General features: G+C 48.6%; 2 protein-coding genes across 3 annotated transcripts in view; one reads left to right on the plus strand and one right to left on the minus strand.

The window, feature by feature from the left end:
- The first annotated feature begins 19 nt into the window (after positions 1 to 19).
- On the plus strand, positions 20 to 7,267 carry LOC106804781 (signaling mucin HKR1-like). The gene is made up of 4 exons (XM_014806117.1): positions 20 to 187; positions 671 to 801; positions 1,141 to 1,233; positions 1,953 to 7,267. The coding sequence occupies exon 4, from the start codon at positions 1,995 to 1,997 to the stop codon at positions 6,189 to 6,191; it is 4,197 nt and encodes a 1,398-aa protein (XP_014661603.1). The 5' UTR covers positions 20 to 187; positions 671 to 801; positions 1,141 to 1,233; positions 1,953 to 1,994; the 3' UTR covers positions 6,192 to 7,267.
- A 721-nt stretch (positions 7,268 to 7,988) lies between these two features.
- LOC106804792 overlaps positions 7,989 to 11,797 on the minus strand; it is a 78,614-nt gene continuing 74,805 nt past the window's right edge. For both annotated transcript variants that reach the window (XM_014806137.1, XM_014806138.1), the window contains 4 exons: positions 9,746 to 9,895; positions 9,395 to 9,535; positions 9,048 to 9,251; positions 7,989 to 8,795 (listed from right to left, as the gene is read on the minus strand). In XM_014806137.1, coding sequence (XP_014661623.1) covers positions 8,280 to 8,795; positions 9,048 to 9,251; positions 9,395 to 9,535; positions 9,746 to 9,895 — 1,011 coding nt within the window. In that variant the 3' untranslated portion in view covers positions 7,989 to 8,279. The remainder of the gene's footprint in view (positions 8,796 to 9,047; positions 9,252 to 9,394; positions 9,536 to 9,745; positions 9,896 to 11,797) is intronic.

Here is an 11,797-nt window from a genome sequence, read left to right on the forward strand (position 1 = left end):
CCTTAATAACAGTTATTTGCTGTTTATCATTAGACCATTTATTGCCATTGTTATGAAAGCCACGTTATTGATTTTCTTATTTGATTTTGCAGAGTTGTTTCATGTCAAAAGGGATGTGATCTGACCATTCCATTCAATGCACTAGAAGAACATGATTGTATAGAAGAACTAAAAAAGAAAGTGAAAGGTGATATAATTCACTTATTGCTAACCAATGAAATAATTGGGCAGGAGTGGTTAGGTAGCTTAAACTGTATGGTTAGACTTGATGCTTCAAAATTAAGTACCTTTGAACAAAATTGAAAACTGAGGACTTTGGTTCTTTTTTATATTATAAATAATTTACTAACTAGTTTATTACATCCACATCCCAATCTCAAGGAAACTTATTGTAAAATAAGTTGCTAAAGGGCCGAATTCCGTAAAGTATTTAATTAATTATTAAAGTATTTTCATTTTGCAATTGTATGCTTTAAATGGTGCTCCATCGATATCAACTATGTTTGCTGAGTGTACATTCCTAGCAACATCATAATGGTCTATGCAGTTTGTGTAGTATTAGGATGCTATGGTGTTTCAATAAAAGCCATAATACCTTAATCTATTGTCAGTATCTGGTCAGGTAGCATTTTCTAAGATGGACAGTATTTGGTATTTGGTATTTTGACAGAACAAGAGGAGATCATCAAGGCTCTTGCAGGTTCTCCTGTATCAGATAGTAGGAGAAACTCTCTGGTTGGCACGCCTTACTCCACGCGAGGCCATTCTGACATTGACGCTCTCCTTAACACTACAAATGAGGTATGACATCATAACATGTCCAAAGACTGGCAGCTAACTTCACTGATGGACCTCAGCAAGATATCGTTTATTGTGTCGTTGGTTGTGAAATTTGTATTAGGAGTCCTTATTTTGTATGACAACACCTTGTGTGTAAAACTAGATTTGATTATAGAACAATAGGCAAGCTTGTGTGAGTGCAACTTGGTGCTACTTTATTCTCATCCTCTGATATACTTACATAATATAATTTCTGTTTTCTGTCTTGTCATGTACAGTATTTATGTCTTGTATGTGGATTCTAAAATGCTTCTAAACATCATATCAATCGTGTTTAACATCTTTCTGACTGAATTTCAGACAGAGCATACCTTCTCAGATGGTGACAGCATCAGAGATGTATTTCACACCACGGATGAGGAAGAGAGTGGGGAATGTACCCCAGCATATGAGGCAAGGTTCTAAATAAGCAACAGTAGTTGAATGGCAAAGGATGTCTATTACAGCGTAGTGAGTAGTAGTATAACAATGAATCGAACTATCGATGCCATGGCATTTGGCTCGATAGTTATGTATCAGTGGCAAAGTAAAGCATTAACAACTATTGTTGATAGTTCATTGAGCTATTCAGAGTTTTCGGTAATTGCAACATTAAAAGACCAGGTTAGTTTATTTACTGCTTAAAAGTTGTGATTTTTCCCATAAATATGCCTGAAAACCATTACCAACACTTTCATGATTGTTGTAAATAATAATAAGACTGGTCCCCAGTCATCTACACATGGTCCATTCAACTAGCTCACTCACTATGCACGAGCATGTGATCAGTGGAATGACAGGGTACCAGTCTAGTAATTAATGTGAACTAAAACGTTCACACGTATGCCAACATGAACATATAAGTGTGGACAACAATATAATAGACAATTTCATAATACATAAATAGTATAACAATGTCATTCCAATTAGTTTTTCAATTATTGCAATATTATCGGCAAATCGAATTTCAACTGTCGCAATATCATCACAACTGTAATGTTGCAACAAATAGTCCCTACACACACGCACGCATGCACGCACGCACACACACACAGTAGTGAGGATTCGCTTTCCTTTTATATCATCGCATGCTCTGATTAATCTCTAATTCTTGCCTTGTTCGTTTATTGCAGCGTACGCCGAGACGGTCACAGCGTAACGAGACCGGCTTCCACATGAGGCTGCGTAACCGTGACGACCGGTCGGACGCGAGGACGCCTTCGTTCGTCAGCGATGCTGAGGACGGTGGCGCCCTCAACATGTCCCGGCACCTGTCGCCGGACACGACGGTCGGTGGTGCGGGCGAGGCGAGGCAGGGCGACTGGTGGGTGTTCAGCTCGACGTCGCGCGAGCCGCGGCGTCTCTCCACGCAGGATCGCCCGGACGCCGGCTGGCTGTACTACCAGCATCGATCACACTCTACACCTCCGCCCATGGCGACCTCCAACCACGCGGAGACGATCAGAAGGAGTGAGCATAGGTCAGACAGCGACTTTGACGACTCGCCCCGAACCGACTCAGCGAGTGGTGGACTCGCCGGCGAAAACCGGGCGCCGCCTGGCACCCACGCCGGTGCTGCTCGCTGCAGGAATCGGCGGTTATCGGGCGACGCGTCCGTCGTCGCGGCGACCTCTGCTGCCGTTGCCCGCAGCGACACGGACGATGTTGCGATGCGTGACAGCGACGTGGTGACGACAGTGGAGGATGTGCTGAACACGTCAGGCCACCTCCACCAGCGACTGATCGCTGTCTATCAGAACCTGAACAGGTGCAGCAGTAAGTTCATGCAGCTGCGAACGATGATTGGTAGTGGCGTGGGAGGAGCAGACGGCGACGATGATGGCACGATCACAGAGACGCTGCACGTGACAACGGGAGTGGGTGAAGGGAGCGGAGCAGCGGCGGGCAACGATGGAAAGGGTGGTGGAGAAACGAGTCGAAATGTGACATGCACTAGGGAAAATACGCTGTGTCACGAAGGTGATACGACACCAGACTGTGACAATTCAGCTTCGAGTTTGACAACTCTTGATCGTGGTGGCCCAGCTTTAGGAGATACAGTAACTAGGGAGTGGTGTCGTCCAGCATGTTACACTACCAGCCCAAACACTACTTCTGGCATTCTAGTTCCAGCAAGTCCGATATATGTCTCAATCGAAAATTCAGAAAGTCCACTTTATTCACAAACAAGTCCACTTTATCAACCAACAAGTCCACATAATCAACCAACAAGTCCACGTTATCAATCATCAAGTCCACGTTATTCACAAACAAGTCCACTTTATCAACCAACAAGTCCACATTATCAACCATCAAGCCCACGTTATCAATCAACAAGTCCACGTTATGAACCAACAAGTCCAAGTTATCAACCATCAAGTCCACATTATCAACCAACAAGTCCACGTTATGAACCAACAAGTCCAAGTTATAACCCAACAAGTCCACGTTATTCACAAACAAGTCCACTTTATCAACCAACAAGTCCACATTATCAACCATCAAGCCCACGTTATCAACCAACAAGTCCAAGTTATAACCCAACAAGGTCACGTTATCAACAATCAAGTCCACGTTCTGAACCAACAAGTCCAAGTTATCAACCAACAAGTCCAAGTTATCAACCATCAAGTCCACGTTATCAACCAACAAGTCCACGTTATGAACCAACAAGTCCAAGTTATAACCCAACAAGTCCACGTTATCAACCAACAAGTCCAGGTTATCAACAATCAAGTCCACGTTATGAACCAACAAGTCCAAGTTATCAACCAACAAGTCCACGTTATCAACCAACAAGTCCACGTTATCAACCAACAAGTCCAAGTTATCAACCAACAAGTCCAAGTTATCAACCAACAAGTCAACGTTATCAACCAACAAGTCTACGTTATCAACCAATAACTCCACGTTGTGACCAATCGATCCTGGAAAGCCCAGTGCATAGCACCACGGCCGTAGCGAGACCGAGCCATAGCCGCGCATACATAAACAGTCCATTACATAGCCAAGCAACGATAGCAAGCCCAGTAAGTAAACCTATATCGTTCGTGAGCCCAATACATATCCCCACAAACATAGAAAGTTCACTGCGTGATCATACGTACAAAAAAAACCCAACTTATTCCACTATGCACCTAAGGTATGGGCCAATAAACTTACCTATCACGTGCCCAAAGGGACCAAAGTATGAGCCCTCTGTGCCGACAGGTGCGTGCCACAGTAGGTTGAATCGCCAATGCGATGCAAGTCCATCTCAAGGTTACGCTAGTCTAGATCTTTATCGATCAAGTAGAATGCCTGTTGTGACTGCTCCAAGCTGTGATACGTCGGCACGGGATGACGTTCTGAACGATGCTAAAGGACGCGTGCACGAACACGCGGGACATTCTAGCCATCTAGTAGGTAGGCATGACTCTACTAGAAAATCTCCTTCCCCTCGTCTAGTCGCCAAAAATGAGCACGTGGACTCATCAAAGCCTGATGCTTTGGAGAGGCTGTGGGAGCGACTCATAGCAACAGCAACCTTGGCCGAGCAGCAGCAAACGAGTGTGCTTCCTGATTGCGACGCACTGCACAGCTACAGCGACGCGGGATCGAGCAAATCCGTAGCAACGAAGCACAAGTGCAGCTTTCGTGCGCAGTTTGAGGGGGCGCCACCAGTAGAAGGTGATCCACCAGGAGTCGCCACTTCTACGGCGACGCGCGTGAATGCGATACGCTCGACTGCATCCTCTACCGACGAGGTCGCTTCATTCGAGGTCGTCGGCTTGCACAGGTCGCCTTTGCGTACCTCTCCGGACACGGCCGAGACTATACAGCTGTCGTCCAGCAGCAGTGGAGCGAGCTGCCAATCACGCGCTTCCCGTTCACGCGCTTCCCTGCGAGACGCGTGCGATGACGATTCGCTCTGCTGTAGCCGGCGGTCGCGCGACCCCCTCAGCTCTCTCAGTTCGGATGAATCCATCGAGCTCGCGAATCGCGAGTCGCTCGGGGTGACAATCGAGCGTCTGTCGCACTGTGACAGAGCACGGCGACACTATTCCTCGGCTGCGCATGACCGCGAGCCAAACCTTTCCGAATCGGACGTTGACTCCTGCGATGAAACCGCGTCAAAGCATCCGCGTGTGAGCGCCGCCGGCAGCAGACGTAAGAGAAAGAAGTCTCCAGGTGGTGAGACTGCTAGCATCGAGTCTTCATCTCGCGCGTCCTCATGCGAGACGTCTAGCCCCGACCATTCTGTAAGCTCTCGTACCTCGTTCACAGACTCTGTTGATTTATCCAGTGACTCATCTGAGCAGAGCCGGTCAGGTGCGGCGAACACCGAGAACCGTACTCACAAACCTGTGCGATTCGAATTGAGAGATGTTTCGAGGTCGGGCTTCAATTCTGTTGCATCGGTGTGTTCCCCTCGACGAAACCAAGCATCTAATGTAGACAGCCGCGGCACGGCGAACAGTGGCAGGGTTGGCCGTAACTCGGGACACCAGCGGGTGGGTGTTGACGTGAAGTCGTCTGCGAACGCGCCGAGTTTGCAGCTGCGCGACGACAGAGACTGCGACACCTTCTCGACCACAACCATCAGCAGCGACAGCGACGTACAGTTTGTCGTGCAGGTGAGTAAGGAGGATAAGATCTCCACGGTCGACCTCAGCGACGACGACACCAAGGCCCCCGTGCCCGCCATGACGTCGTCGCCACGCAAGCGCCACCTGGAGCCGTGGAGCACGTGGAAAAAAAAGAAGCGTTGCATCGACGCCAGCGGGCTCGCTCGCAAACACGCGCCGTCCACGTCGGCCGCGCCGGGCGGGAAGCCGACAACGCTTGCCGCGCCGCGTGCACCTCTCCCCACGCCGAGCATTGACAGTGCGGACCAGTCGGTCGGCGATGCTAAGAGAGGCGCCACCTGCAGGTGCAGCGGTGAGTGTCTCTGCAGTACGGACACGGACGGTGTCGAAGCGGCCGTGAGAGGCCTGCTGGGGGTGCAGCGGGAGTGCGGCATGCGCGTGCTGCCGCGCTGGGTGGAGCAGGTCGGCGCCCCGGCCAGCCGTCAATACAGCAGCGACTCCTCCTGGAGCCCTGGCCACGACTCCCCCTCCGCATCCTCATCTTCCTCAGCCTCCCCAGCCTCCTCGCCCAATGATGACGACAGCTTGAGCGCGCTCGATTATGAGGTCCTGCTCGACTGTGACTCGCGAGACAGCGACTCGAGACACGGCGACTCGAGAGAGGGCGATTCGCGAGACGGTGACTCGCGAGATGGCGAGCATGAGCCGAGGCTTCCCCCGTCGACGGCCGATCTGCTGCAGTGCTACCGCTCGGACGAGTCCGACGCCAGCTGGTCGCCGTCCAGCGACGCGGACGACGACTAGTCACCCAGCGACGCGGACGACGACTAGTCGCCCAGCGACTAGCCGCCCAGCGCTACAACGACTAGCCGCCCAGCGACTCGGACGACGACTAGCCGTCCAGCGACTCGGACGACGACTAGTCGCCCAGCGACGCGGACGACGACTAGTCGCCCAGCGACGCGGACGACGACTAGCCGTCCAGCGACGCGGACGACAACTAGTCACCCAGCGACGCGGACGACGACTAGTCACCCAGCGACTCGGACGACGACTAGCCGCCCAGCGACGCGGACGACGACTAGCCGCCCAGCGACGCGGACGACGACTAGCCGCCCAGCGACGCGGACGACGACTAGCCATTCAGCGACGCGGACGACGACTAGCCGCCCAGCGACGCGGTCGCTGCGGGATAGACACCATGGACTAACTAGTGCATGTCCAGTACTGGTCACAGTGCATAGTCTATAATAAGGGCAAGTAGTGTCTACCATGCACCGCAGTGGACGTCTGTCCTGCGTTTTTAGTAATGAAGATCATTACCATCGTACTTGTGTCATTGTATGCAGCCAGCAGGGTGATACTAAAGCCTTCGTCTGCTGTTGGTGCTGTAGGTGGTGAAACTTTGTTTTGTAAGCATTGGAAGCCATAGATGTGCACCGATATTGATGTGATCGTATAGAACTTTAGGAAACAATGTGGCCATTATATAAAGGTCATGTATTGAAATAAGTCATACGAGATCACGTTTGGTGATCTTAATTAATGGTGCATGTGTAGGCTGCAAGTCAGCTCCTGTGTGTTGTGATTCTTTTGTAATATTCTGTTGTTTTGCATAAAAGTCCACTAACACAGTTAATGTTTCTATGTGTTGATAGATTGGCTATGAAGAAACAAAACAACAAATAATATCTTGATAATATCAGGAGTTAATAAAGACACATTTTGTCTTTATTAACTCCTGATAATATATATATATATTAATCTACGTCAAGCTACATATGTTTAGTTTGACTACAATGTTTATTATAATATGCGTTCTTGTCCTACTCCAATAAATTGTCTTTCTGTTAGTCTTTGAATGACTCATGACACGAAATGCAACGTTGTTATGTACATTTTTATTTCAAAACTAAACTTATGGAATCATGGAACTTCCTTATACAATTAGTCCACGCGGAGTAAGGAGCTAAATTTACTCTACTGATTTATGCGTGCTGCTAGACTATTAAACTGCATAATACATATTTGATCAGACACTCGTTTAGCATTATGCTAAACCTATAAAGTAGAACAAATCTCGTGCGTAGTTTTACAATGATCACGGATAATTAATCTATGATCAGTATAAATAATAGGTTACATGTAATCTTGCGCTATACATCATCGAACGTGAAGCAGATAAAAGTTATTCACACTATATTACACGTCATATTTGACTCGCCCACGCAACGGACGTACGTAGACGCAGTAGCTTTGGGGCGAAAAAATCTATCGTCACCTGTACATATAATACCGTGTTATAATGTAACGGCGTTATATGTGTGTGTGTGTGTGTGTGTGCGTGCTTGCGTGCGTGCGTGTGAGTGGTGGGGTGAGATTGAGGGAGAGCGAGCGCGCGCGTGTGTGCGCGTGTACGTGTGAGTGTGCGTGCACGCGTGTGAGTGCGTGCACGCGTGTGAGTGCGTGCGCGCGTGTGATTGTGTGTGCGCGCGTGTGAGTGTGCGTGCGCGCGTGTGAGTGTGCGTGCGCGCGTGTGAGTGTGCGTGCGCGTGTGAGTGTGCGTGCGCGCGTGTGAGTGTGGAGTGAGTGTGCGTGCGCGCGTGAGTGAGTGTGCGTGCGCGCGTGTCAGTGTGCGTGCGCGTGTGTGAGTGTACGTGCGTGCGTGTGCGTGTAGGACAGATGGGAATTTTGCCACTAGCTCCTGTACTAATACGAAAACGTCGAGATCTCTCGAATCGTGAGATCTCTCAGTATCAGTCACGTGACGTAGATGAAAACACTTTTTCCGGCGTCCATCACGATACCGCTCAGAATAAGGCACGTTTTCCAGCGTCCATCGCGACACCGCTCAGAATAAAGCACGTTTTCCGACGTCCATCGCGACACCACTCAGAAGAAGGCACGTTTTCCGACGTCGATGCCGTCAAACGCGCTCTCGATGACGTCAATCTCATGCTCTACAGCGGCGCACCGGGACTTGGCGTAGTCCGGCGCTGGTATGTAGGTTGGCGGCTCGTGGTACAGCGGCACGTACGGCCCGGCATCGTGCCCGTATTTACTGGCCTTCATCGGCGTCGGCGGCAGAGGGCGCTGCTGGTTGAAGCTGCGCGTGCGTGTTTCGTAGTAACCGTTGGCATGGTGATAGTTGCTCGGCGCGTAGACGTCGATGTCCTGGTAGACGGGAATGTAGGGGTCGACACTGTGTGAGGCGTTGAATTTAATGGCCGCCTCCGGCTGCATCAGCCACGGCAGCGGGCAGGTGACGATGAGGTCCGGCTCCACGGTCGGCGACCGCTTGTGATGAGATTTCGGCAACGTGCCCGGAGAGTTGGATGAACTGCTGAGACGGTGCGTCGAACTCGTGGACAGTGACGTCAGGCTGTTGCTGTTACCACGGGGGAGAATCTGCCGCACACACACACAAGAACGCATTCATTAGTTAGGGAAACCAACGGTGCCCTGACCCTACCACAACTCGACTATGCTGATGGACCTATTTCACTCAGTTTTACCAGAACATCTCAATGCCTCGGCTGTGCTAATATCACGAATGAAATTTTAATTGCCAATTAATTTGTGATACTTTTAATATGTTAAGATACTATAAAGACAACGTGATGAACGTTGGCCTTGCTAATATGACTTGATCATACGCACCTTGTCCATGACGCCTCTGTGGGAAGAAGAGCGTGAGGATGCACTTCCTGTGAGGTTAACACGAGGGGGCACCACAGGCGGGCCATCCTCGTCGTCGCTTGGTTCGCGACTCTCAAGTTGGTCAAGGCGTAGGCGCAAGCGTGCGCACTCATCTCGTAGATCTTGCTCTGTCCTGTACACTGCCACTCGCTCATGCTCCAGTGCCTGCAAGCACATCGTTCTTTTAGTCAACAAAGACGTCATAGCGCCCATCTAACATGCTTCCCGAATGACTGCGGGTATACTGTGCCTATATCAGTATAGAAGTCCACTGAAAATTTGGTATACTATAATAAATGTATACGTACCATCAAGTTATTCTGTAGGTGAGTCACTTTGTTCTTCATCAGGATATTGTCGCCATTGACCTTGAGCATGTTGTCGGCAATTACCTCAACGTCGATGTAGTTGTTCTTCCAAAGGCTGACCTCATTCTTTAGTGTTGCCACCTAGTGAGAAGAAACTTTTAATAATACTAGAAAATAACATTCGTTGTGAGGTACCAGGCGTTTTTAATTAAAAACAATAACGACCACAGCAACACACCTACACAGTTATGCGTGTCCAAAACGCAAGTATTAGGATGGCACACGCAATACGATATTACTTGAGAAATGCGATATATCATGGTCATAATACACATAGTCATGTATTCACACCTTATCTGCGGGCTCATCGACGCTGTTGCAGCTGCCTTGTAGCTGCTGTAAGTCTAGTCCAGCAACTTCCAGCTCCTGTTGCAGGTAGACGCGCATGTTGGGACTGGCTGCGCTGTCCAGCAACCGATTTAGCATCTGTAGTGCCGCTATCTGGTGGAGAAATATGATTTTTCTATAATGTGAAACAGGGATTCTTTTAATACTGACTAGATACAATATCGTAACCCTGCAGGCCAGGTCTGTCCGATCACGCTGTCTCTAAGACCTGTCTGCAGGGCTACTATATATATATATATATATATATGTGTGTGTGTGTGTGTGTGTGTGTGTGTGTGTGTGTGTGTGTGGTGTGTGCTGTGTTTGTGGTGTGTGGGGGGGGGGCGTGTGTGGTGCGCGCGGTCGTGTGGTGTTGTGGGCGTGCGCGCGCTGTGTTGTGTGCGGCAGTGCGTGCGGCGTGTGTGGCGTGTGTGTGCGCGCGTACGCGGCGTGTGTGTGTGTGCGCGCGCGTGTGCGGTGTGTGTGTGTGCTGTGTGTGTGTGTGTGGTGTGTGCGTGTGTGGGTGTGTGCGCGCGCGCGTTGTGTGGTGTGTGTGTGCGTTGTGTGTGCGTGTGTGATGTGGTGTGTGAGTGGTGTGTGTGCGCGCGCGCGGTGCGTGCGTCTGGCTATCTATGCTTTCTTACCGTCATTTCAGTGGGTGCTAGCTGTCCTACTCACCTGGAGGTAATTACAGCTGTAGGCCGGGGTTACTCATCATCGCTCACGAGCATCTTAAACCGCGGCCGACCTCGCAAACTCTGAACTTGACCATAGTGAATAGACTCGCAAGACCTCGTAATTTCATCCTTCGCGAGCAGGTAATCGTTAGCAGCTATAATGGGCAACAATGCAACAAACATAATATACAACTATAGAGTTACCAATACATGCCAGTAAGGCACACACGGACAATAGTATCTGGGGTATTTCGGCTAGAATTGCTTGATTTGAATTGTATAGATTTTTGATAGTATCTTATTATGTTTTTTCAAGGCATTTATATGTGTAAGAATTTCTGGCTGTTTGTTAAATTTCACGTTACTTTAATAATAATTTTTTAGTAATGATTTTATCGTCTTTATTCATTGTAAAGTCAGTGGCTTTTTTGGCCGAATACTTTCAAGGTAATTTATCCTACCATGATACTCTAGGCGGCCAGAGTCGCTTGCTTTTGTGAAGCTGCTCATAACAAACATGCTGTATGTCTTCATACCGACAGGGTGAGCCACCATTTTGATCCATGCTTTGCCTAGCAGGAAGATAATACAGTAAAGGACGAGCTGCGAGTTCATCGCGCGTTAAATATATATCGAGAAAACGTCTTTTACAATGCGCATATACGAGTTCACGCAAGTTTCCGAGCGAACCACGCAATTGTGTATAAAAAGATAAAAAGGCACGAAGGTAACGCGTGGGGAAATAATACTTAGCGGGTATCGCGTGCTTAGCTTCAGGCTGAGCAAGCAGTCATGCTGCCATCTCAGTCTAGAAGAGGAAGAAAACATTATTGTAGCATCACGCATGTGAAGGATCCAGTCTAGTTGAGGTGACCCTCTCAAAAACCGACGCTTGTCCTGTGACTATTCTGGTGACAAACGGGTCATGTGCTGACACCTCTTCGTAGCAATCTTTTAAAAAGCGAAAACGTGAAAGCAGTTTGAGTGAATATAAAATAATATCTGCATAAATTGTATTTTGACCACAAAAGTAACAAACGGCCAGAAGGAGAAGAGGTTTGAAGGTCTATCATCTGGGCCGGGTGAGAATTAGATACAATCGAGAAACATATTTTATATAAAAGACTGGTTTTATGATCGCGTAAAATCAGTGTTATCTGACCGTTGATGCTTCAAAATCTAACTAACAATAAACGCATTTTATAAAATGCTAGACATTCTAGGTTCAAACATTAACATACAATAATATCAGGAGTGAATAATAATAGATCTGCTATTATTCACTCCTGAGCTCATTAGTGTCGCTCACTAATACGTTTTCATATTCACATCTCGGCGA

The sequence above is a fragment of the Priapulus caudatus genome, unplaced genomic scaffold (assembly GCF_000485595.1).
Source record: "Priapulus caudatus unplaced genomic scaffold, Priapulus_caudatus-5.0.1 Scaffold87, whole genome shotgun sequence".
In the NCBI taxonomy this organism is placed as follows: Eukaryota; Metazoa; Priapulida; class Priapulimorpha; order Priapulimorphida; family Priapulidae; genus Priapulus; species Priapulus caudatus.

Coding starts and splice junctions, on each gene's coding strand:
- LOC106804781 (XM_014806117.1), top strand. CDS start 1,995: ATGAGGCTGCGTAACCGTGACGACCGGTCGGACGCGAGGACGCCTTCG.